Raw genomic sequence first — 27,564 nt, 5'->3', positions numbered from 1 at the left:
TTGGTGTCTTGTATTCCATTTTACACACAATTTCAGGCTCTGACATAAATATTAAGTTTGATCTTGACGGTTCTTCATTATTTCAATATCTGGTATTATGTTTTACCCATTAAATCACTGTGTATTCAATGGTCATGTCCAGTAGTATGTTTTCCCCAAAGATCCTCTCCACCTTTCACTGTCGTCTCCCAACATATTTCTTTAAAGTCACCCATAATTACTAAGTTTCCTCCTTTCAGTATTTCGTTTAATGTATGCCTTGTGTCTTCCAACATTTTGGAGTGGTCACTCTCTTTCCAAGAATGTGTTTCCAGGGCCACATCACTACAAATTTTCTACTTTTCATGTCACTATTTTTAACTTTAATCATAATCAATTCCACATTACTATTTCCTTTTGTAATCTTTGTCACATTTAGGCCTTTCTTAGTCAAAAACATGACTCCTCCACCCTGTTTTTCCTCTCTATTTTTAATCCATTGATTATATAAACCTATTTGGTGGTAGTGGACCTTTTAATTTTGTCTGCAAATTCCCAATATATCTAGTATTTCTTCCACCAGATAATTGTTTAATTCATTTAATCCTGAAGTCATGCCATCTATGTTGGTATACATTACTTTTAATATTTTTTTCCTTGTTTTCTGTTTCTTTTGATATACCATTTTCTCTGCCTCAAGTCCAGCCCACTAAAAAAATATATATATATATATATATATATATATATATATCATTCTTTTCAGTTCTCTTCTCTCATTTTTTTATTAGCTTCATTTTTTAGTGTCTTTTCTCTCTTTTTTCTCATTGCTCATTTCCTTTTTTATCCATATATTTTTTGTAATTTTCACTTTTTGCCAACTTTGCTGTTTTTGTTTTGGTGTGGAGAATGTTGTGTGTTGATACTGTGCTGTATATGTTTGCAGCATCCCCTATTTCATCACCATGAGCCACCAAAGCTGATTAACTTGAATGAAACAAATTCCTAGATCTTCTCACCTGAGGTTTTCTCTTTGGTGCTAAGGGTGTTGCAAATTGTATGGCTAATGTCTCCACAGCCTCGCGTGCATGTTCCTCTGCCTGTGTTGCATAGCTCTGTAAACATAACAGAAGAATCAAATGTGGTTCAGGTCTGTATCAACACTGATGAAATATCAATTCAAAGAAAATAAAGAAACTTTATAGCTATGGCAGACCTAGTTTGGATATATTTTAGTACTCCCTTGGGATGTAATAATAACTGTTGCCTTGAGTTTCACTGGCTGGAAACCCACAGTAGTCCCAGGACTGCATTGTCTTTATAATATCTGCAACCAGGCTACTTTTGATTTTTCACATTTTACAAAATATTAATGAAACTACAAATAAATTGTACAGAATTAAATTTTGGCTGCAATGCTGGTCCACTTAAGAAGAATTTGGAAGAAGGATTTTCTACATACTTTAACACTTTAACTACATTATGATTCCCTGAACTGAATAGAACTGTCAACCATCAGCAATGATGAAATCTGTACAGAACATTAATATAGAATTGATGGTGGAGATGTGTCTTGAAAGAGAATTGATGATAGCAAGTACAGTGTTTAAGAAGAAAGTCAAGCATAAGTATACATGGGAAAGGGTGGTGGATGGAAGGGTGGCAGATAGAGTGCTAATGGACTATATAGTGGTGACCAGGAGTATGGTAGGAAGAGTTAAAGATGTACATGTTCTAAGGGGAGAGAGTGGGGGAATATCAGATCATTTCCTGGTGGAAGGTAAATTGAGAGTGGAGAATAGGTGGAGAAAGAGGAAAAGGGCTGAAGGTAGGGAGGTACTTAGAGTGAACTGCTTAAATGAGGAAAAAAAGGAGAAGGAGTATAAGAAGTTGAGAGAGGAGTGGGAGAGAGTAAAGGATAGAGTAGAACTAGGAGTGGAGGAGAAATGGGGATGGTTCAAGTAGGGAGTTATAAGGTGTGCAAAGATGGTGTGTGGAACAAGGAGGGCGGGAGGAAATAGAAAGAAGGGTAGTGAGTGGTGGGATGAGGAAGCAAAGAAGGGTGTAGAAGAGAAGAAGCAGGCATTCATAGATTGGCTACAAATTAGGACGAGGAAATCGTATGAGAGTTACAAAGTAAAGAGAAAGGAAGTTAAGCATAAGATAAAGGAAGCAAAGAGGAGAGTAGATGTGAAATGGGGAAAGAGTATGACAGAAAATTTTGAAAGTAATAAAAAGATGTTTTGGATGGAAGTTAAAGGAGAAAGAGGAGGTGAATCAAGTAGAGAAGAAAAGGTAAAAGGTGCAGATGGAGAGATGATAATGGAAGAGAAGGCAGTGAGAGGAAGATGGGCAGAGTATTTTAGGGAGTTGCTAAATGTGAAGGAGGATAAGGAGGGAAAGGTAGTTGCAGTGGGAAGCGCTAAGAAAATGAGAGTGATGAATGAGGAAAATGGAGGAGAAATAGGGAAGCATGAAGTGAAAGCAGCTGTTAAGATGATGAGAGCAGGTAAGGCACCTGGGTTGGATGGATGCCATGCAGAATGTCTGAAGAAAGGAGGTACAGTTATGGTGGACTGGCTGGTGAGGCTATTTGATGTTTGTTTAAGAGAGGGTAGAGTGCCGGAGGACTGGAGGAGTGCCTGTATAGTTCCGCTTTACAAGGGAAAGGGGGACAAGTGTGAGTGTAGTAGTTTCAGAGGGATCAGCTTGTTGAGTGTAGTTGGGAAGGCCTATGGGAGGGTCTTGATTGAGAGGATTAGGAGAGGAACAGAGGGAGTAATTGGTGAGGAACAGTGTGGTTTTAGGACAGGTAAGAGATGTGTAGATCAGATTTTTGTGGTAAGACAGATATGTGAGAAAGCTATAGGAAAAGGTAAGGATGTTTTTTGGGCTCTTATGGATCTGGAAAAGGCTTATGACAGGGTAGACAGGAAGGCACTGTGGGAGGTACTGCAGATATATGGGATAGGAGGAAAGCTGTTAAGAGCAGTCAAGAGTTTTTTATGAGAGTAGTAGAGCTTGCGTTAGGATTAGAAATGGAGAGAGTGAATGGTTTGAGGTAAAGGTGGGACTTCGTCAGGGGTGTTATGTCACCCTGCCTGTTCAATCTTGAGATGGATGGGGTGGTGCAAGAGGTGAATGCAAGGGTAGTGGGTCAGGGGGTTGAAGATGATTAAAGAAAATGGAGAAAAGTGGGAGGTCAGCCAGTTGATGTTTGCTGACGACACTGCGCTTGTAGCAGGATCAGAGGAGGGATTGAGGAAGTTAGTGACAGAGTTTGAGAAGGTGTGTGAAAGAAGGAGGCTGAAGATAAATGTGGGCAAAAGGTGATGAGATGTACAAAGGGAGAGAGTGACAGTAGGCTGGAAGTGAGCATTAAGGGTGAGAAACTGGAGGAAGTGGATAGTTTCAGATACTTGGGTGCAAATGTGACAGGAAAGGGAGGAGTGGGGGTGGAGGTAGAATGTAGATTGAGACAAGCAAGTAAATGCCTTGGTGGATTAAAAAATGTAATGAGAAATAGACATCTGGAAATGAATGCTAAGAGGAGGTTATATGAAGGAGTGATTGTGCCAACAGCAATGTACAGGGCAGAAACATGGAACATGAGAGAGGAAGAGAGAAGGAGTTTGAATGTGTTTGAGATGAAATGTCTGAGAAGTATGATAGGGGTTACTAGGCTGGATAGAGTGAGAAATGAGGAGGTGAGGAGAACAGGGGTGGAAAGGGAGCTGGGAGATAGGGTTGATGAAAGAATATTAGGATGGTTTGGACAAATGGAAAGAATGAGTGAAGAAAGACTAGTAAAAGAAGTGTAAAAAGTGGAGGTGGAAGGAGTGAATATGAGGGGGCATCCTAGGATGAGATGGATGGATGGGGTGAAAGGGGCTTTACAAAAGAGAGGAATGTCTGTAGAGGAAGGACAGGAGAGGACAGAAGATAGGGGTGAATGGAGAAGGGTTGTGTATAGATGAGGCTGTGATGCATGAGGGGGACTGGGTGGGAGATGAGGGGTGAGGAAGTATGTATGAGAAAAAATTTGACACAGCCCAAAGGGATTTCTCCACGTCTTCTCCTTTCCTGCATGAGGGGAAGGAGAAGGGGTTGCCGAATTTATGAAGCAGCCTTGCTGTGGATGTGCTGTGTCTTGCGACACTGCTTCTGACCCAGGGCAGTGGACAGGATGCAGGGATGACCCATCATCCAGGAGGTGCCAAGATAGGGGGGAGGGAGGAGGGTGGAGGGGAGTGGAATATATGGGAAATGAAATGGGTGGGAGTGATTTCTATGCCTTTTTCTTTTTTGGCTGCCCCCCATGTAAGGGGGAAAAAGCCTTGGTATATGTATGTATGTTGTAATTGTTTCAATGTTTCATGTCCCGGATGTCCGGCAATTGCTGTGTTTTTGTGTTTAACTGGTGCCAGTTCTTTTATGTATTCTTGTATTTGTATAGAGTTCTTGTACTTGTATCCATTTCCTTTTGTGTATCTCTTGTTTTGTGTATGTATTGCATTTATGTCATGTAATTATATGTGTTATGTTAATGCATAGGGTGTGCTGTTGACCACATTTCTTCCCACACTTTTCTTGTTCCACTGTTGTGTATGTGGTGTGTGGGTTCTCTTTTTGTATGTTTTGCGTTTGTCTTGTCTCGGTCATCCATTTTTTTTTTTTTTTCTTTTTAGGTCACCAAGTGGTGGTGGCCAAGCAATGTAATGGTGACATACTTGTGTATTATTATTTACAGTATTGTTTATTTATTAATATATATTTATTATTGTATATTTCTGTGAGAATTTTTTTTGTAATCGCAAATGCGATTCATGTATGCTTTTTCACGCCAACTCAAGGGTTGCATGAGACAGTCTTGTTCTCGCTTCTGAAGCGTACACACTTGTGTCTGTGCTTTGAGGAATTTAATTAATTACTGTGTGTTTCATTTAGCCACCCAAATACAAGTGGAGTGGAAGGAGGTTTCTTCAAGGATGATGTGGATGAAGGTGAAACTGGGAAGGAAGATGTGGATTTTTGTAAGTGCAAATGGGCCTGGTAGTGAGAAGAGCGTAGAGAAAAGGGAGGCATTTTGGGTAGATTTAAATGAGTGCATAGAGGGATTAGGGAGAAATGTCAATGTAGTTGTATTGGGAGCCCTTAATGCTAGGGCAGGAAATGAACCAATAGACAGAGTGATTGGGAGGTATGGAGTTCCAGGTCAAAATTGTAGTGGAGAATTGATGGTGGAGATGTGTCTTAAAAAAGAGTTGATGATAGCAAATATAATGTTTAGGAAGAAAATCAAGCATAAGTACACATGGGAAAGGGTGGTGGATGGAAGGGTGGCAGATAGTGTTAATGAACTATATAGTGGTGACCAGGAGTATGGTAGGAAGAGTTAAGGATGTACATGTTCGAAGGGGAGAGAGTGGGGGAATATCAGATCATTTTCTGGTGGAAGGTAAATTGAGAGTGGATGTGCTGTGTCTTGCGACACTGCTTCTGACCCAGGGCAGTGGACAGGATGCAGGGATGACCCGTCATCCAGGAGGTGCCAAGATAAGAGGGAGGGAGGAGGGTGGAGGGGAGTGGAATATATGGGAAATGGAATGGGTGGGAGTGGTTTCTATGCCTTTTTTTTTTTTGGCTACCCCCCATGTAGGGGGAAAAAGCCTTTGGTATATGTATGTATGTACAACATGGATTAGTAACAATAGATTAGAGCATAGATTGATAACAGAAAACAGTGGGTCACCATTAATAGTGTGAAATCCAAATGGGGGAATATTACCAGAGGAGTTCTCCAGGGCTCAGTTTGAGTTCCTTACTGTTCATTATATATAAAAACATCTTGGATAGTGAGATTACTTGTGATGTTGATAAATTTGTGGATGACACAAAAGTAGGATGCCATATTAGGTCTACGGATGATGCTGGAATAGTGCAGGAAGATCTTAACCCCTTCCATACGGTGCCGCACACGTAGGCGTCATGGGGAGCGAGTGTATTCGCGAGGCTGCCATATCGGCGTCTTGATTATATTTATTGTAGTCGCCCCTCCATAATGACATTCTTTCTAATTCTTTTGTAATCGCATTTTCTATGGTTATCAAAATTCACGGGTGAAGAGAGAACGATCGATATAAGCAGTGACTATATTTTATGATGCGAGTATTATTACGACACGTCGTACGGCTGGCATTGGTTGCTGCCACCGAGATCTAAGTCCATGACGCCTACGTGTGCGGCACCGTATGGAAGGGGTTAAACTGTTTGCATGGTCAATGAAATGGCAAATGAACTTCAATATCTAAAAGTGTAGTGTGTTAAACATAGGTTTACACAACCCAGAAATCAGGTATAGCATTGATAACACTTTTTAGGAAAAACAGAATGTGAGAAAGACGGGAGTGCTAGCGAGTCCTGACCAGTAAACAATGCATCAGTGCCAGGAACAGAGCTAACAGGGCATTAGAGTTTATTACTAGGACGGTTACAAACAAAAGTGCAGATGCAGTTATCAAACTCTATCTGGCATTAGTTAGACCTATCCTTGATTATGGAATCTGTAAAGAGGAGAATGATCAAAATAATACACATGCTCAGAAATTTACCTTACAGGGACAGGTATTCAAGGTATTAAAGGTATTCAAATGGGTCAAGGGCTGTAACAAGGGTGATGCAGACAAGGTCATCATATTAAGACAGTAGAACTCACAGTAATGGATGTAAGCTGGAATTTAGATTTAAGGAAATAGGCAAAAATTGATTTACCAATAGAGTAGTTAATGAATGGAATAGACTTGGTAACCATGTAGTAAGTACAGAAACTATTGGCTGGTTTAAGAGAAGGTTAGATGACTATGGATGGGGATGATAGGTGGTACTGGACATGGAGACACCTAGTGCAGGCCCTCAAGTTTCTTGCAGTCTCCTTCATTCTCAAGTTAATGCTACAGTCACCCCTTCATTTAATGAACCTCATTTAACAGATTTCAGAACAAAATTCAGTGAATAAGAATAAATTTATGAGTTACCCCTACTACATGATATGATTATGGCAAATCAAGAACCCTTTTCCACAATCCTTGGTAAGTCCGATATCAAATTACAGTAAATACATGAATTTAATGTTTATTGAACCAATGACTCTCCCCTCCTTTGTCTATTAAATGAAGAGATTGGTGTTTTGAAAAATAAGAAATACCAATTAAGGTACCTTAAGGTGGAGATATGCCTGAGCTATGAACACCTTACAGCGACAATATCTCCAATGCTGATCTCCGTGGACTATCCTGGCAAGTGCTTGAGCATGCACAAACTCATGGATGGTGGCATCACCATCCTGTGCTGCCAGAAGCTTCCTCCCACGGTAGAGGGCTAACTTGAGGCGCTGGTGAGGCTCCAGCAAGCACTCGTCCACTGACAACCTTTGTTCTGAAAATACAATCCAGTTTCCATAAAGAAGAGTGAGCAGCTTTGGTGGAAAGTGTTTGGCTGCAGTCAGCTACATTTGCCCTGTGTATTCAGACTGCTAGAGCAAGTAGCAATTACAGTAAAAGCTCTCTTATCTGGCATCACTGGGACCAAAGGCATGCTGGATACTGGAAAATTCCAGATACTTGAAGGGGTTGCTAAAGTAAGTGAAGGGGTACAGAAATATGTCTACAATCACCCCCTTTATTCACTATTAATGTCAGTTAACATATAGTATCACATACCGTAACATAAACAAAGCATCACATGATTGCGGCGTCACCACCTCAATCGCCAACATACAGTTCATCACTAGACACTAACCTTCTCTGTACTTTTCTGAAGGGGTTACTAAAATAAGTGAAGGGTTACAAAAACACTTTGTCTACAATCAACTCATTTTATTCACTACTAACAATTAACATAACATAAACATTTAACTCAACAAAAAAGCACATAAACAAACAAACAAAACCACCGATGGCACGGTTGATAGAGTACTGGACTGTCAGCATGGAGGTGCATCAGCACCTGGTTCGAATCCTGCCCAGGGCCGAAATTATTTCGGTATCGTTGCGCTTCGGGTCGTTACTCCGACTCTCATGGGCGGAGAGTTGGGTGTGTGTGTGTGTGTGTGCAAGGTCATAGTATTACCCATAGATCGGTCATACGAGCTCTGAGCTCTCTTCCGGGAGGGAAATAGCTGTCGCTCATGAGTCCAACACATGATCCAAAGACCAAGGTGAATACCTCACTCGCCAACATCCAGTTCATCACTATCCTCTGTACTTGTTTGCCGCTCTTTCTTTCACTTACAACCTAGTTTAAAATAGTTTCTTATGTCAGCTTGTTTACAGCTCTTTCCTCTTTGCAATAAAAATTCATTCTGAATGCAGTGAAGAGACTTAACATCTCGGGTGGACATATAGCTGCACTGCTCTGCAAACTTAACAAAGACAGCTAAACCATTTGCAGCATCTTTCCACGCCACCTTAGGCTCAGGGTCATCTTCTTCCTCACTATCTGCCTCTGTCATCTTCTCAAGATTATCTTCAATTACCATATTGATAAGTTCCTCATCAGTTAGAGTGAATGTTACCGCTTCGTCTTTGTCCACATCCATCCATTCACTCACCACTGAATTTCTCGTCACCAAACCCTTCAAAGTCAGAATCATCCACCTCTTCAAACATGATCAAGGGATACAATTTATGCCAACATTGCATCATGGTTTGTTTTTTGACATCCTGCTAAGCTAACGAAGCCATGAAGATAGCGTCTTTTACATTATAAAAAATTTTGGAACTCAGGGATTGTACCATCACCATAATTTACAAGTTTACACAGGAAACTTTTACGGTAATTCAGCCGATGGTTGATCTGCAGATTTCAATTCACCAGCAATGTCCAGCTTCCTTATTCCATGCCAAGTCTTGAATCGGTGTAGCCAACCATCTGAGAACTGGCATGTTTCCGCTTCACCCATCTTCTTTGCTAAGTTGCGTCCTTTTTCTTGCAGCATGGGGCCTATTATTGATACTCCTTCGGATCTTTTCAGGCAAAACCACTCGTACAACACTTTGTCAATCATGTCCCCACGCTGATATTGTAAAGTGTGACAGTTTTCAGCAGCTTTTGGGGTATCTGTCCCCTTCATAAACTCACATAACTTCTTCCATTGGGCCTTAATATCATAGATGGTTGATGAGCCTATGCCAAATTTGTCCATGAGTATTTTTCTGTTTTCCCCTTCCTCTAAACGTTTGCAAATGTCCACTTTCTGCCTAAGTGTAAGCACAACACGTTTCCATTTATCAACTATGGGCATGATGAAAGTTTACAGGAGAACACTTGAGGAAGAATGTAGCTGAACTGAGCAGAGACAAACACAAATGTGGCACATGTGAGACTGAACAGCGTGGGCAGTGGGCTGTGGCAGGTGGCGTGAAACTGACCTAGACAGTGGTGCGCTCTGGTGAAAGCAGGAACAATTAAAGCCTTGCGTGGGAAATTTTATCGATTCGTATTGATTTCATATAGATTTTTATAGATTTTAATGCTCTAAAAAAATATGCCGGATACTTGAAGTTGCTGGATACCTGAATGCCTGATAAGAGTAGTTGTTAAGGTTTAAACCGTGGTCCACATGATATCAGGTAAAACTAAAAATAACACAACAGAGCAGCAAAGAGATAGATTTGTACTGACAGGCATTTCTCTTTTCATACAAAGGTTTCATTCCATGAGAGCTTGCACATTGTAAAAACTGCATAATTTAAATCTACTTTATCATTAAGAATTAATATATATATATAGGGGAGACTGTAACATTGCAAAATGGAGCATGCTTGAGTAATATTATTGACACTACTGCAAGTAGCATGTTTACTAGCCATGATAACTGTATATCAGAAAAGCAATACACAAGCACTAAATGTTGTGATAAAAAGACATTCATGGGGAAAGCACAAAAATACAATATTTCTGTAAGCATGTCAAGTGACACCAGCAAATATAATATGAAAATAGATGAGTGGTGCCAGAAAAGTAATCCCACCCATATCCAAATAAGGCTGTGGGTCTCCTGTAAGCAAGACCAAGGCAATGGATTGACTGATCAATCCAAACCACCATTATCCAACATTATCCAAACCTCCAACATCTGAACAGACCTTAAACAGGCCCTACAAATCTGAACAGGGCCTCTTGAGTAATTCAAATTGCCTGGATACTGCAGCTGACTGTGGATGGGGGGATAATTTTACCTCAAATATCAAAATACCCCCAGTGGTGGGGGGGGGGGAGAAGAATACTGCCACCAAGTCTTCTCACTTGAGTCATAAGAGGTGACAAAAATGGAATGGGCATTAGGACTAGGTATCCTTCTCCCTGTAGACAGGGTCTAGGAGTTTTCCAACCAGCACCCTAAGGTTTGGGTCTTTTAACCACAGCCATATGGTGACGCCTACGTAGGCGGCATGAAGAGCAAGTGGGTACACGATGATGCCGACGTCGGTGTCTTGATTATATTTATTGTAGTTGTACCTACGTAACCTCCATTCTTTCTAAACTGGCTTCATCATATTTTCTATGGTTATCAAAATTCATGGGTGAAAGAGAACGAACGATTGAGCACTGACTTTATTTTTTATAATGGGATTATTATGATGCATCATCGCACGTCGGGCAGCTAATGCTGCCAGACGTGCGATGTGCCCCGGAGTGAAGAGGTTAAAGTACATGGATGTGGTACAGATCAGAGTAAAAGGGAATGGATAGGCAGAATGTTTGTGAGAAGAAAGATGGATGTGTTGGCACTGATTGAAACTAAGTTGAGAGGGAGGGGCAAGTGTGACTTCGGGAGTGTAGTTGGGAGGTTCTCAGGAGTGAAGAGAGGACAAAGGAGAGAAAGGGTGGCTATACTAGTAAGTGAAGAAATAGATAAGCATACGGTGGAGTGGGAGGAGGTTTCTTCAAGGTTAATGTGGATGAAGGTGAAACTGGGAAGGAATATATGGGTGTTTGTAAGTGCATATGGGGGTGGTGAGAAGAGTGTAGAGAAAAGGGAGGCTTTTTGGATGGATTTAAACGAGTGCATAGAGGAATTAGGGAGAAATGTCAATGTAGTGGTATTGGGAGACCTTAATACTAGGGCAGGAAATGAACCAATAGACGGAGTGGTTGGGAAGTGTGGAGTTCCAGGAAAGTCGTAGTGGAGAGTTGATGGTGGAGATGTGTCTAAAAAGTTTATGATAGCAAATACAGTGCTTAGGAAGAAAGTCAAGCATAAGTACACATAGGAGAGGGTGGTGGATGGAGGGGTGGTATAGTGTTAATGGACTATATAGTGGTAAATATGAGCATAGTAGGAAAAATTAAGGATGTACATGTTTTAAGGGGAGAGAGTGGGGGAATATCAGATCATTTTTTGGTGGAAACTAAGTTGAGAGTGGAGGATAGATGGACAAAGTGGAAAAGAACATAAGAACATAAGAATGAAGGAGACTGCAAGAGACCATAAGGCCTACACTAGGCAGCTCTGTATCCATCACCACCTGTCATCCCCATCCATAAAGTTGTCTAATCATTTCTTACAACAATTGATAGTTTCAGTACTTACTACATGGTTACTAAGTTTATTCCATTTATCGACCACCCTATTAGTAAACCAATTCTTGCCTATTTCCTTTTTAAATTAAATCTGTTCAGTTTATAACCATTACTGCGAGTCCTGCCCTGTTGTTTTAATATGATGACCTTGTCTGCATCACCCTTGTTAAAGCCTTTGATCCATTTGAACACCTCTATTAGATCACCCGCACTCTGCATCTTTCCAGAGAGTGTAAGTTCAGGTGCCTAAGCCTCTCTTCATAAGGCAAATTTCTGAATCCATGTAGCATTTTGGTCATTCTTCTCTGTACTGATTCTAGTGAATTGATGTCCATTCTGTAGGACGGAGACCAAAACTGTACCGCATAGTCAAGGATGGGTCTAACTATTGCTAGATAGAGTTTAATAATTACCTCTGCACTTCTATTTGTTACCGTCCTAGCAATGAAACCTAATGCTCTGTTAGCTTTATTCCTGGCACTAATGCACTGTTTCCTGGTTTTAAGGTCTGGACTCACTAGAACTCCCAAGTCTCTCTTGCACTAAGTTTTCTCTAAAAGCATGTTATCTAAGTTGTATCTATTTTTAGGGTTGTGTAGCCCTAAGTTTAAAATGCTACACTTAAGAGATATTGAAGTTCATTTGCCATATCACCGACCATGTGAACAATTTGTTAAGATCATCCTGCAGAATCTCTGCATCGTCTCCTGACCTAATTAGGCATCCTATTTTAGTGTCGTCTGCAAACTTACTAACATCACTATTCCGTCATGTAAGTCGTTTATGTACATAATGAACAACAAGGGACCCAAAACCGAGCCCTGGGGGACCCCACTAGTAACATTGCCCCACCTAGATTTTACTCCATTTATGGTGACCCTCTCTTTTCTGTTACTAATCCAAGCTCTAATCCATTCTAACACTTTTCCTCCTATACCATGGGCTTTGATTTTAGTAGTCTCTGGTGTGGCACCTTATCGAACACTTTGCTAAAATCAAGGTAAATAATATCGTAATTATCATTGTTATCTGACGCCTTATATACTTTAGTGTAAAAGGATAAAATATTAGTCACACATGACTTACCCTTGGAGAAACCATGCTGTGAATCACAAATTAAATTATGCCCTTCGATGTGTTCTCTGAGTCTATTTACTATTACTGATTCAAGCATTTTTCCTACAACTGATGTCAAACTGATTGGCCTGTAGTTGCATATAGATGATCTATCTCCCTTCTTAAAAACAGGAACAATGTTTGCTTGCCGCCAAGCAATAGGCACAAAACCAGTGTCTACTGATTTATTAAATATTTCAGTTAACTGGTCGCAGATTTCAAATTTACACTCCTTTAGCATTCTCGGAAAGATTTCGTCTGGACCCGGGGATTTTGTAGCTTTAAGTCTTTCAAACTGCTTGACTACTTCTACTTTACTAATGCTGATATTAGATAAACTACTTTATTCATCCCCTCCGAAAATCAGATCGCAGTCAGGTACTTTATCTAACCTCCCATTAGTAAACACCGATGGAAAATAATTGTTAAACTCCTCACTCATTTTTCCTTCCGATTGTATCATGACATTTTCATCATTTTTAATTGGTCCTATTCTTTCGTTATTTTTTGTTCTACAGAGATGAAAGAAACCCTTTGGGTTCGATCTTGCTTGACTACCAACCTTAATTTCATAATTACGTTTCGCTGTACATGTATTCTTTTTAACCAGCTTTGCCATTTTGTTATATCTTGATCTAAGGTGTGTTTCCCTGTTTTTTATTTTTACGTAAAGTCCTCTTTTCATTCCGATCTCATGTTTCAATCTGTCCGTCATCCATTTGGGAGTATTACTATTTTTCCGTATTGACTTTAGGGGGATAGATGTATTTTGTGCATTAATAATTAAATCAGTTAGATTGATATATATTTCATGCAAATCACTGACTTGTCTGTTGAGCCCTCGCTCCCAATTGACCTGACCCAAGGTATGCATATTACCCTCCATGATCCGACCTCTAGTCATGACCTGACCCCGGTCATGCACCGAGACTCGACAATGTCCAGAACATCCGCATGACATTTCATATTCAATTTCAAATAGGTTTTTTTTATTGTCAAAGTTTGCTCTCCTGAAGTCTGGTACTTGGACATTATTCGTACTTTTTAATTCTTCTCAAATAATATTAAATCTTATTTCTTGATGATCGCTAGAGCCTAGACTATCTCCCACTTTTACGTTACTCATTAGGTGCTCATTATTGGTCAAAACCAAGTCCAGAATATTTACTCCTCTCGTAGGATCAGTAATCACTTGTTTTAGGATATTATCCTGCACCACATCTAGGAATTTCTTTGTCTCCTGATCTCCTATTAAAGTTTCCCAGTCAATGTTTCTATAATTAAAATCTCCCATGATCACAACGTTTTTGTACTGGGATGCTCTGTGAATTTCATGTATCAGGGGATCAGTCCGCTCAATGCTGAGGTTAGGAGGTCTATACAAGACGCCAATAATAACTTTCTTATTCTTGCCTATAATCTCTACCCAAATGGATTCCGTACAGTCCTCTTCCTTAACTGAATGGTTGATAATGCAGTTTATTGTTTCAAGATAGGAAGATGCTTAGAGTTAACTCCTTAAATGAGATAGAAAAGGAGTACAAGAAGAAGCTGAGAGAGGAGTGGGAGGGAGTGAAGGATAGAGTAGAACTAGGAGTGGAGGAGGAATGTGGATGGTTCAAGGAGGGAGTCACAAGGTGTGCAAAGATGGTGTGTGGAACAAGGAGGATGGGCGGAAATAGAAGGAAGGGTAGTGAGTTTACCTAGTTGTATTATACGGGAAGGGAGCTATGTTCGTGGTGACACATCTTTGTATCTTTCAACATCAAGTTTTTTATTAAAATCTTGAATAGTGTTTGCACACACTGTTTCCTTATCTAATTTGTTCCAGGTATCCAGCACTCTACGTGGGAAACTTTTTTTTTTTCCGATCTCTTCTATAGTTATCCTTTTTGAGTTTCTCTTCAAGTCCTCTTGTTTTCCCATTGTCCCATTTTAATAAATCATCCCTATCTAGGATTTCCATTCCTTTCATGATTCTATTGTCAGCAGATCTCCTCTTTCTCGTCTTTGTTCCAGAGTTGGTAGTTCCAATTTGGACAATCTTTGTTCGTATGTTAATTTGGAGAGAGTTGGTACCAACTTTGTTGTTGCTCTTTATATTCTAATTTCTTTATATTCTTTTTAGTACTGGGTGTCCATAGTGTTGCTGTGTAGCACTATGGACACCCAGTACTAAAAAGAATGAGTGGTGGGATGAGGAAGCAAAGAAGGTTGTATAAAAGAAGAAGGGAGCTTTCACAGATTGGTTACAAAATGAGATGAAGGAATCATATGAGCTAGAGGTACAAAGAAAAGAAAAGAGAAGTAAAGCATAAGATAAAAAAGGAACAGAGGAGAGCAGATGTGATATGACAAAAAAAATTGAAAGTAATAAAAAATAAAAATAAAAACTGAGAGGAAGAGAAGGCAAACCAAGTAGAAAAGAAAAGGTAAAAGGTGCAGATACAGAGATGATAATAAAAGAGAAGGCAGTGAGAGGAAGATGGGCAGAGTATTTTAGGGAGTTGCTAAATGTGAAGGAGGATAGGGAGGAAAAGGTAGTTGAAGTGGGAAGCATTAAGAAAATGACTGATGAGTGAGGAAAATGGAGGAGAAATAAAGAAAGAAGAAGTGAAGGCAGTTGCTAAGATAATGAGAGCAGGCAAGGCACCTAGGTTGGATGAATGCCATGCAGCATGTCTGAAAAAAGGAGGTACAGTGATGGTGGACTGGGTGGTGAGGTTATTTAATGTTTGTTTAAGAGAGGGTAGAGTGCCAGAGGACTGGAGAAATCCCTGTATAGTTCCACTTTACAAGGGAAACGGGGACAAGTGTGAGTGTAGTAGTTTCAGAGGGATCAGCTTGTTAAGTGTAGTTGGGAAGGCTTATGGGAGGATCTTGATTGAAAGAATTACAAGAGGAACAAAGGGAGTAATTGGTGAGTAACAGTGTGGGTTTAGGACAGGTAGGGGTTGCGTAGATCAGATTTTTGTGGCAAGACAGATATGTGAGAAAGCTATAGAAAAAAGGTAAGGATGTTTTTTTGGCTTTTATGGATCTGGAAAAGGCTTATGACAGGGTAGACAGGAAGGCAATGTGGGAGGTATTGTAGATACATGGGATAGGAGGAAAGCTGTTAAGAGTTTTTACAAAAGTAGTAGAGTATGTGTTAGGATTAGAAAAGGAGAGAGTGAATGATTTGAGGTAAAGGTGGGACTTCGTCGGGGATATGTTATGTCATTCTGGGTGTTCAATTTATACATGGATGGAGTGGTGCAAGAGGTAACTGCAAGGGTAGTGGGTCAGGAATTGGAAATGTTTAAATAAAATGAAGAAAAGTGGGAGATAAGCCAGTTGTTGTTTGCTGATGACACTGCACTTGTAACAGGATCAGACGAGGGATTGAGGAATTAGTGACACAGTTTGCGAATGTGTGCAAAAAAAGGAAGTTAAAGATAAATGTGGATAAAAGTAAGGTGATGAGATGTACAAGGGGAGAAAGTGGCAGCAGACTGGAAGTGAGTATTAAGGGAGAGAGACTGGAGGAGGTGGATAGTTTTAGATACTTGGGTGCAAATGTGGTGGGAAAGGGAGGAATGGAGGTAGAATGTAGATTGGGGAATTAAAAAGTATAATGAGAAATAAGACATTTGGGAACGGATGCTAGGAGGAGATTGTATTTACCTAGTTGTATTTTGCGGGAAGGGGAGCTACACTCGTGATGTCCTGCCTTCGTATCTTGCAGTGTCTAGTTTGCTCTTAAACTCATGAATGGTTTCTGCGCACACTATTTTTTTGTCGAGTTTGTTCCAAGTGTCCACCACTCTGTGGAAAACTGTTTTTCTTCATATCTCTTCTGTAGCTATGTTTTTTATATTTTCTTTCCATGTCCTCTTGTATTTCTCTTGTCCCAGTTTAACAAGTCCTCTCTATTGAGTATTTCTGTGCCCTTCATGATACTGTAGATGGACAGTAGGTCGCCTTTCTCTCTTCTTTGCTCCAGAGTCGGTAACTCCAGTTTAGTCAGTGTTTCCTCATATGACAAGTTTGAAAGTGCAGGGGCCATTTTTGTGGCTGCTCTCTGTATTCTTTCTGTTTTCTTTATATTCTTTTTGGTACTGGGTGACCACATTGCCACATATTCTAGTCCAGGCCTTATCAGTGTGACCAACATTTTTTTTTTTTTTTTTTTTAGCATTTCTTCATCCAAATACGTAAATGTCACTTTTATTGATCTTAGCAAGTTCTAGGATTCTCCGGCAATTTTGTTTATCTGTTTATCATAGGACAAGTCATTTGAGATAATTACACTCAAATCTTTTTTGGATCTCTTCTTCTTTACCTCCTTAGTTCCAATTTTATATTGTCCTGATATTCTGTTTTTACTTTTTCCAAACTCCATTATGTTACACTTCTTAGTATTGAAGTCCACTTCCCATTTCCGACTCCAGTTCCATACCTTATTCAGGTCTTCCTGTAGTGATTCGCAATCCTTTTCAGTTTTTACTTTCCTTAACAATTTGGCATCGTCTGCAAAGAAACTCATGTAACATTGCACATCACCTTTCATGTCATTCACATAAATAGCAAACATTATTGGAGCCAATACATATCCTTGCAGAACTCCACTGATCACCTCTTTCCAACCTGAATATTTTTCTCTGAGCACTACTCTCATCTTTCTACCAATCAGGAAGTCCATCCACTTTAGTAGGTTCCCTTGTATCCCTCCTATATGTTCTATTTCTTTTTTTTCTTTTTTAATATTTTTTTGTGTGGTCCTTTGTCAAAAGCTTTTTGTAAGTCCAGGAAGGCACAATCAGCCCATCCATCCCTTTCTTGCACTATGTCTATCAATCTTGAGTAAAAACATATTAAGTTTGTGGTACATGATCTTGGTACATGATTCTACATGATTGTGGTACATGATTCCTTCTCTGAACCTGAATTGCCTTGGGATTATTATATTATTATCTTCCAGGTGTTTTATTTACCCATCTATTCTTGATGATTTTCTCACAAATTTTGGCTATAGTGCTTGTTAGTGAGACTGGTCTATAGTTAGTTGGTTCTTCCTGGTTTCCTCCTTAATATATTGGTACAATGTTAGCATTTTTCCAGTCTTTTGGTATTTTTCCTTCTTTAAGTGAGCAACTTATTATGGTATGTGTTTTGTCCATTAATTCTTTGCATTCTTTTATAATCCAATTTGCAATTCCGTCTGGGCCATGTGATTTCCTGACATCAAGGTTTTATAGATATTCAATTATTTCTTTTTGTGTTATTATCTCATTCATGGGGGGAGATCGCATTTCATTTCCCTTGTCCCAATATTGTGCTTTCTCTCTGGTGAAAACAGACTTGAAGTGATTATTCATGACTTTGGCCATTTCTAATTTTTCTGTGTATTCTATATTCCCTTGGCATAGTTTCACCATTTCCTGTTTATCCTTAAGTTTACCATTCATGTATCGATAGAATAGCTTGGGTTGCTCTTTGCATTTCTCTATAATGTCCTTTTCATGGTTCCTTTTTTCCTCTTTTCACACTTTTACATACTCATTTCTATAGTTTATATGTACTTGCCATTTTCCAGGTTTTTTATCTTTTTGCCATCTTTTCCAAGCTCTGTCCCTTCTATCTTTTGCCTCACTGCATCTTTTGTTGAACCAGCATTTAATGTACACTCTCTCTAGCTTCTGTCTTGCTACATTCCTATTCACCCCTTCATTGTAATTATCCATCAAGATATTCCATTTCTCTTCCACTTTTGTCTCTTCCATGTAAAATTTTTCCGAGTTTGCATTCTGGAGGAATTTCTTTAGTTTCCCAAAGTCCGTTTTGCTGCACATCAATCTTCCTTTCCTATGCTTTTCATTTCTCTCCAAGTATATTTCTTCCTTTAGTTCAGTCTCAATGAGTATATGGTCACTCTTTCCAATTGGTGTTTTGTATTGGATTTTATCCACAATATCAGGTTCTGTTGTAAATATTAAATCTAATCTCAATGGCTCCTTATTATTTCTGTATCTGATGTTTTCACTGACCCACTGAGTTATTGTATATTCCATGGTCATGTCCAGTAATACATTACCCCACAAGCCTTCTCTGCCTTTCACTGTCATGCCCTCCCAACAAATTTCTCTGAAATTAAAGTCCCCCATAATTACCAGGTTACCTCCACCCATTAGTATCTCATTTAATGAATGCCATGTATCTTCTAGCATTTTTGTATGCTCATTCTCATTCCAAGTGTTCCTTTTTGGAGGTACATAAGTCACCACAAACTTTCTACTTTTCATGTCATTGTCTTCGACTTTTATCATGATCAGTTCTACATTACCTTTGCCATCCACAATTTTGTCACATTCAAGTTTTTCTTGGCCAAGAACATGATTCCTCCCCCCTGTTTCTTGTCTCTGTTTTTAATCCAGTAAGTGTATTGTCCATGTCCAACATCGATGGGTGGTATTGCACCCCTTAGTTTAGTCTCTGCAATTCCCATTATATCTTGTTTTTCTTCTAGCAGGTAATCATTAAATTCATTCAGTCCTGAAATTAATCTGTCGATGTTTGTATAGGCCACTTTCAATTTTTTCCTTTTCCCATTTTTTTTTTTTTTTTTTTTCTGTCTTTGGTTCACCCATTCTGATGTACCATTTTCTCAGTCTCATGTTGATTATTCTCCAATAGAATTCCTTGCTTTCGGTCTCCGTTCTCTTCGCGTTTTTTCCTTAGCTTCATCTCTTAGTGTCTTCTCTTTTTCTAATTCCTCAATACTCATTTATCTTTTTATCCATATCTTGTTGTACTATTCACTCCTTATTTTCATGGGTCAATTTCTTTCCTTAGAATAACGACCAATCCTATATACATCATCGATGTCCTTCCCTACACCTGGGCTCCATCCTAAATTTCTTTTAGGATTGCTATTGCTGTCTCTTTTTCTTCTTTTTCTCTCATGTACCTCGTCAGACCATGTTTTTCTTTAAGTCCATATACCATAATACATTTTTTCCTATCCACTGCATCTCTGACCCAATTTGCCTTTTCATTAATTACTTGGATAATTGTGTCTTTTGCATTTTCTTGCATTTGTTGTTGAACTATTTCTTTAAAGGCAATTTCTTTATTTTCTATGTTTTCCTTCCACTTCTTAATCTTTTGGATACTTTCCTCACCTAAGTTCTCTTCAAATTTTTCAGTCCTTTCTTGTTTTTGATGTTTATCTCTTTTTTTAAGCTGTCACTATTGGTAATATAATTAATTTTCTTTTCATTTTCACTCTTTACCTCGCTTATATAATTTTTCATTTCCTTAATCTCCTTTCTTAGATCCAAGTTAGTTTTCCTCAGGTTGGAAATTTCAATGTTTGCTTGCACTTAACAATCCATTAGTTCAACGATTTCCTTCCTTAGGTCCATAATTTCATTCTCCCACCATTTCCTATTTTTGTTCATTTCCCTCTCTATCTCTAAGATTCGACTTAAACTCCTCCTTTCGTACTTACTGAATCCTGAGAAAGCATCATCATGGTATGAAGGAGTAATTGTGCCGACAGCACTCTATGGGGCACAAACATGGAACATAAGAGAGGAGTTTAAATGTGTTTGAGATGAGGTGCCTGAGAAGTATGATAGGGGTTACTAGGTTGGATAGAGTGAGAAATGAGGTGAGGAGGAGAACAGGGGTGGAAAGGGAGTTGTTGTTGTCATTCCCTACACTGTCCGAGCAGTCCCGTCTCCCCAAGGAATGCTACAGCCGAAACTGGGTTTTCCCACAAATCCTTTATAGAATGTATGTTGTGTTGTTTGCGTGCATGATTGTGTATAATGCAGTCTTCCATTATGTGTTGTATGGTATGGGGTAAAGTGTTATATCCTGGGCAGCTGTTCACAATGCGGTCATCCAACCTCTTCTGGTAGCTTAGAAGTGCTAGGTGGTGGCCGCACTGCAGACTGGCCAAGTAGACTCTGTCCTTTTGTGGGAGAGAGGATACAGAAGGGTGGATATCAGGGGGTCTGGCATGCAGCAGTGTGTTGTCTTTCAGTGTGTTAATGGAGCGGTGAGTGATATGATTATAAATATGTTTCCGGAGGCTGGTATTTGGTGGTTGTGGAGGAAGAGAAGAGAGTATTTGTACGTGATAAAGGTCTTTGGGTGTTGTTTTAATGTTTCTTGGTGTGTGTGGGTGTTCTGCTATGTAGTGTAGCGGGTGTGATGTGTTTGTGGTGGCTGCGGCAAGTGTTTGTGTGCCTCTCATGTCGAGGTGGTCCTGGACTTTGAGGACTTTTGTTTCATGGTGTAAATGGTCTGTTGGTGTTGTATTTGTGCAGCCTGTAATTGTTTTTAGGGCTTTGTTTTGTATGATTTGAAGGGTGTTGTGGTGTGTCTCACTGAGATAAGGAGCCCATGCAGGACTCGCATAATTCAACACTGAGCGTATGCATTGTTTGTATATTGTTATATTAGTTTCTTTGTTTTGTCCAAATGTCGTTCCAGTGATTGACTTAAGTGCGTTAAGTCTGGGTGTGCATTTGTTTTCTATGTTTGTGATGTGTTGTTTGAAAGACATGGATGTATCGTATGTTACACCAAGAATTTTCAGTGTGTTTGTGTGTGGTATTAGAGTGTTGTTGATGTAGAGATGAGGTATGTATTTGTGTTCTATTGTCCAGTTGGTGAGAAGTGTTGCTGTAGATTTGGTTGGAGCTATTTTGAGTCTGTTTGTGATGAACCATGTGTTGAGTGTATCAAGGTATGGCTGGATTATTTCTGCAGCTTTGTCTGTGTTACGATGTGTGCATGTGATTGTTATGTCGTCTGCGTAGGAAGAGATTTGTATTTCTGAGGTGTCTGGTGTGGATAAGTCATGCATGTATAGATTAAATAGTGTGGGGGATAGAACTGAGCCCTGTGGTACTCCATTCTTAATGTTTCTGATGTGCGATGATTGGCCATTATATGACATGTAAGCATTCCTACCTGCCAGATAATTGGCCAGCCATCTTTTGGTGTTATTGTGCATGTCTGTGTTATATATTTTATTTGTTAGGTTGTGGCGGGGGATAGCATCAAAAGCTTTACTAATGTCTAATGTTATGAGAAGTGTTCTGTGGTGGGGCCTATCTGAATTGATGCCATCTGAAATTCTTTGTGTGAGGTTTATCAGAAGAGTGTTTGTGGAGTGTAGTGGCCTAAAACCGTGTTGTGAGTCAGCAAGGGGAATATGTGGTGTGACAAGTTGAAGTATTAGGCGTTCAATGACTTTAGAGGGGGTGCAGAGAAGTGTGATTGGGCAGTGCGATGTTGGGATTGTTGGGTCTTTGTTCGGTTTTGGAATGGTGATTATTTTACCAAGCTTCCAGATGTCAGGTATAGTGTTGTGTGAATAGCTGTAGTTTGCAATGTTTGTGAGTGCGTGTATACCTTGTGGTCCAATGTGTTTTAGGTGGATGTTGCTTATGTTATCAAGGCCACAGGCAGATGAGTGCTTGAGATTATGTATTATGAGTTTTGTCTGACTGTCTATGAAGGGTGCATAGTCTGAGTCTGTGGGGAAGTCTTTCTTACGTCGAATGGTGCGTCGGTCGTCAGGGTGAGAAGTGAGATGGCTCGTCTGTGCAAAATGACGTATGAGTGCGTTTGCTTGTTGTCTGTTTGAGGGTAGATTATCTGTTGTTGTGATTATTGCTGCGTGAGAGCGTGTAGTGTTACTGTTGGATAGTGTAATGCTGTTGAGTGTTTTGTACAATTTGCTGGTGTTTGTTTTGTGATCAAGTGCATTGATAAAGTTTTGCCAATTTTGTGTTTTTTGTTCGTGTATTTTATTAGCAATCACAGTGTTTAGTGTTTGTATTTGGTCTGCTATGTTTTGAGGGATAGGTGTGGGGGTATCATGTTTAAGTGTGTCACTTTGTTTGATGAGGTCTTGGATTTCTGGTGTGAAGTTGGGGTTGTGTGATTTTCTGTTGCCTCTAGGGATGTATCTCTTGTCTGCGTTTTGTATGATTGTATTAAAAGTGTGCACAGCATTGTTTATGTTTGTGATTGGTGTACTGTTAAGTGTTTCAAAATGTTGTTCTGTCTCTTTAGTAAAAGCTTCCCAGTTAGCTCTCTTGTAATTGGTGTATGTGTGTCTGTGGCCAACTGGGGTGCATCTTGTTTTGGTGGTGATGATGATTGGAAGGTGGTCAGAACCAAGGGTTCCAACCACTCTCCATGATGTTGTTGGGGTTAGGCAGGGGGAGCAGAAGGTGATATCAGGAGAGGAGGGAGTGTAGAGGGCTTGGTGTGGGATATGTGTATGATTATGTGTGTTGTTCATGATAGTCAATGTGTCAAACTGAGTCTGTATATCAAGCCCTCTGTCTGTGTCAGGGTTGTCGACATACCAGGCAGACGACTTGGCGTTGAAGTCACCACCCATGATCAGGTTGGGGATTGAGGCTAGTTGGCTAAATTGAGGCCTGAAGGTGTTTGGAACTGTGGGGGATGATTGTGGGGGATGTACATGTTAACTATTGTCAGTGTTGATTTGTTGCCTGTGCGGATTCGAATGGATTGGATTTCTGTAGTGTTATCTGTGGTAGGGAGGAGAATTTTGGTTGTGGCACTTGTGTCCACAAAACAGATGGAGTGATGGATCAGGGTGATGAGTCCACCGCCATTGCCGTCGGTCCGGTCTTGTCTGATGATGGTGTAATTATGAAATGATGGTGTTTTGTGTGAGTGTCTTAGTTTTGTTTCTTGTATGATCACAATGTGTATGTTGTGTTGTTTAAGAAAGTGTTCAAGTTCATGTTTTTTCATGTTAATACTGTCAATGTTGTGTTGTAATATGTTGATGTTGTGTGTTTTGTATGTGTTATATGTTGCCATTTGGGGTTGAGGTTGGGGTGGTAATGGGGAAGGTGTAGGATCTGGGTTAGAGGGGGGGAAAGGAGAGATCAGGGACAAAGGAAGGGGAGTACTGATCGGGGGTAAGGGCAAAGGGAAATTGGGAGTGGGTAAGGGTGCTGGCTGTGGTTAGGGAGGTGGGAGTGGGGTTACTGGAGGGCAGGTAGAACATGTCCAAGTGTTTGTGTATTGGTTTGTGTCAGCAAGTGTTGTACAAGTGAGGTGGGCCCAGTTTTTGCACATATTGCACTGAACTGAGCCCTTTGTCTGTCTGCTCGAAGTAATGGGTTTAGAGCATGTTGGGCATGTGTGTTTTGTGGTGGGGCCAGGATTGCTCTCTACATCTCTGGCTAAAAGTAGAAGAAGAGGGGTGATCGCCGGAAAATCACCCCTCGGTGCAGAAAAAACGTAACATTGCATGTTGGGAAAAAGGATTGTGGTACTTCCCAAGGCAGGCGTAGCTCCTCTTGGGGATCGGTGCCACCTGCGTAGAGCTGATGGCCAGGGGTGGTTGCTGCTGTTTGGCCCCCAACTCTTGGGGTTGGGGGGTGGTCCCACGACATAGACGCTGCAGCTCCAGGACCAGAAAGGGAGTTGGGAGATAGGGTTGATGAAAGAGTATTAGGATGGTTTGGACATGGAAAGAATGAGTGAAGAAAGACTAGTAAAAAAGGTGTGGAAGGCAGAGGTGGTGGGAGGGAACATGAGGGGGTGACCTAGGATGAGATGAGATGGATGGATTGAGTAAAAGGGGCATTGGGAAAGAGGGGAATGTTGAGGAAGGATGGGAGAGAACAGAAGATAGGGGTGAATGGAGAATGGTTGTGTATGGATGATGCTGTGATGCATGAGGTGGAGTGGGTGGAGGATGGGGGGTGAGGGAGTATGTGTGAGAAATAAATTGACACAACCTGAAGGGATTTCTCCCTGTCTTCTCCTTTTCTGCATGAGGGGACGGAAAGGGGGGATCACTGATTTAATGAAGTGGCCTTGCTCTGGATGTGCTGTGTCTTGCGACACTACTTCTGACCCAGAGCAGTGAGCAAGATGTAAGGATGACCCCTTATCCAGGAGGTGCCAAGATAAGAGGGAGGTAAGATGGTGGAGGGGAGTGGAATATGTTAGGGATGGAATGGGTGGGAATGGTTTTCATGCCTTTGTTTCATTTGGCTACCTCCCTTACAAGGGGGAAAAAGTCTTAGGTATATGTATATTGACAGACTGGAAAAAGTACAACGGCGAGCCACAAAACTGATTCCAAATATCAAAAATAAATCATACGAAAATCAACTAAAGCACATGAATCTGTTTTCCCTAAAAAAGCATAGACTCAGATGTGACTTGATACAGGTCTTTAAGATTTTAAAGGGAATTGACAACATCAAAAGTGACAAAAATTTCACATTGAATGAGAATCAGACAAGAAACAATGGTCTCAAACTGTCCGGAAATAGATTCAATTTGGAAGTAGGTAGAAACAACTTTGCCAACTGTGTAGTTAATGAATGGAATAAACTTCCTGCACAGGTAGTGCAATGTAGTTCAGTTCGAAGCTTTGAGAATCATTTAGATAAATACCTAAGATGCTGTAATGATTATAATTTATCTTATATTATTTGTTTTTGTTTTGTTATCATTTGTCTGTCTGATTTTCAATTATTATTAGTTATGTCAATTTATTATTTACTATCTACCTGTTTGTTTATTATTTTAACTATACCTATGCATTTATTTATGTATTTTATTTGTTATTTACATTATTAAAGTTTTTATTTATTATTTTATTATTAATATGATTTTTTTTTTTTTTTTCATCCGACCTAGATATGGATCAAAAGGTCTCCTGTCGGCATGCTCCGCCTTTGTAATCCTTTGTAATATGCAAATATCCAATTACTCTCCAAATCCTAATACTCAATTAGATTGGATATGGGAGGGATTACTGTATGTGAATTCCATCACCTCTGGAGGTACAACCTTGACACTTGGTCAACAGATCAGCCCCAAGATTTGTCAACTTTGAAAGGACCTGGTGTGGCAGCATCTACATTGTGGGACCACCCCAACACCAACACACAACATCAACATCTTACATTGTAACACCAGTGTCAACACAAAAAAACATGAACTTGAACTAGAACACTTCCTCAAACAACACAACATACACATTCCCATTATACAAAAAACAAAACTATGATATTCACAAAAAAATATATATATATAATTTTATAATTTCACCACCATCAGACACGACCAGACTGATGGCAACAGCAGTGGACTCATCACCCTGATCCACCTATCCATCTACTTTGTGGACACAAGTTACACCACCAAATCTCTCCTCCCTACTACAGAGAGCACCACCAAAACCCAATCAGTCCAAATACGAACAGGTAATAAATCCACATTCATAAGTTAACATGTACATCCCTCCTATCATCCCCCACAGTTCCAAACAACTTTAGACCTAACCTCAATCAACTTACCACCTTACCTTATCCTAGGTACATGAGAGAAAAAGAAGAAAAAGAGACAGCAACAGCAATCCTAAAAGAAATTCAGGAGGGAGCCCAAGACGCAGGTAAAGACATTGACAAAACATATAGGATTGGTCACTATTCTAAGGATAGAAATCTACCCCTAAAGATAAAACTAAGATCACAAGTGGTAGCAGAAGACATATTAAAAAAAGTAGGTAACTTGGCAAGGAGTGAAAAGTACAATAAGATATGGATAAAAAGAGAAATGAGTATTGAGGAATTAGAAAAATTAGCAAATTGTACAAAACACTCAACAGCATTACACTATCCAACAGTAACACAACACACTCTCACGCAGCAATAATCACAACAACAGACAATCTACCCTCAAACAGACAACAAGCAAACACGCTCATAAATAATTTTGCACAGACAAGCCATCTCACTTCTCACCCTGACAATCGATGCACTATTTGACGTAAGAAAGACTTTCCCACAGACTCAGACTATACACCATTTCATAGACAGTCAGACAAAACACATAATACATAATCTCAAGCACTCATCTGCCTGTGGCCCTGATAATATACGTAACATCCACCTAAAACACATTGGACCACAAGGTATACACGCACTCACAAACATTGCAAACTACAGCTATTCACACAACACTATACCCGACATCTGGAAGCATAGTAAAATAATCACCATTCCAAAACCGAACAAAGACCCAACAATCCAAACATCGCACCGTCCAATCATACTTCTCTGCACCCCCTCTAAAGTCATTGAACGCCTAATACTTCAACTTGTCACACCACATATTCCCCTTGCTGACTCACAATACGGTTTTAGGCCACTACACTCCACAAACACTCTTCTGATAAACCTCACACAAAGAATTTCAGATGGCATCAATTCAGATAGGCCCCACCACAGAACACTTCTTTTGATACTATCCCCCGCCACAATCTAACAAATAAAATATATAACACAGACATGCACAATAACACCAAAAGATGGCTGGCCAATTATCTGGCAGGTAGGAATGCTTATGTGTCATATAATGGCCAATCATCGCACATCAGAAACATTAAGAATGGAGTACCACAGGGCTCTGTTCTATCCCCCACGCTCTTTAATCTATACATGCATGACATACCCACACCAGACACCTCAGAAATACAAATCTCTTCCTACGCAGACGACATAACAATCACATGCACACATCGTAACACAGACAAAGCTGCAGAAATAATCCAGCCATATCTTGATACACTCAACACATGGTTCATCACAAACAGACTCAAAATAGCTCCAACCAAATCTACAGCAACACTTCTCACCAACTGGACAATAGAACACAAATACATACCTCATCTCTACATCAACAACACTCTAATACCACACACAAACACACCGAAAATTCTTGGTGTAACATACAATACATCCATGTCTTTCAAACAACACTTCACAAACATAAAAAACAAATGCACACCTAGACTTATCGCACTTAAATCAATTACTG

General features: G+C 39.9%; 1 protein-coding gene across 6 annotated transcripts in view; it reads right to left on the bottom strand.

Annotated features, from left to right (window-relative positions):
* Positions 1–27,564, bottom strand: part of LOC143023655 (tetratricopeptide repeat protein 23-like) — a 625,055-nt gene that overhangs the window by 423,791 nt on the left and 173,700 nt on the right. For all 6 annotated transcript variants that reach the window (XR_012966191.1, XM_076182256.1, XM_076182259.1 and 3 more), the window contains exons 3-4: positions 7,193–7,410; positions 996–1,091 (exon numbers count right to left, since the gene is read on the bottom strand). Coding sequence is in view for 5 of the 6 variants with exons in the window: in XM_076182256.1 (XP_076038371.1) it covers positions 996–1,091; positions 7,193–7,410 (314 nt within the window). In the remaining variant the exon portion in view is untranslated. The remainder of the gene's footprint in view (positions 1–995; positions 1,092–7,192; positions 7,411–27,564) is intronic.

The sequence above is a fragment of the Oratosquilla oratoria genome, unplaced genomic scaffold, assembly GCF_046742065.1.
Source record: "Oratosquilla oratoria isolate Oo_2021 unplaced genomic scaffold, ASM4674206v1 SCAFFOLD54, whole genome shotgun sequence".
NCBI classification, from domain to species: domain Eukaryota; kingdom Metazoa; phylum Arthropoda; class Malacostraca; order Stomatopoda; family Squillidae; genus Oratosquilla; species Oratosquilla oratoria.
The sequence above is the reverse complement of the archived record's forward strand: the minus strand, read 5'-3'. Positions and strand labels throughout refer to the sequence as shown.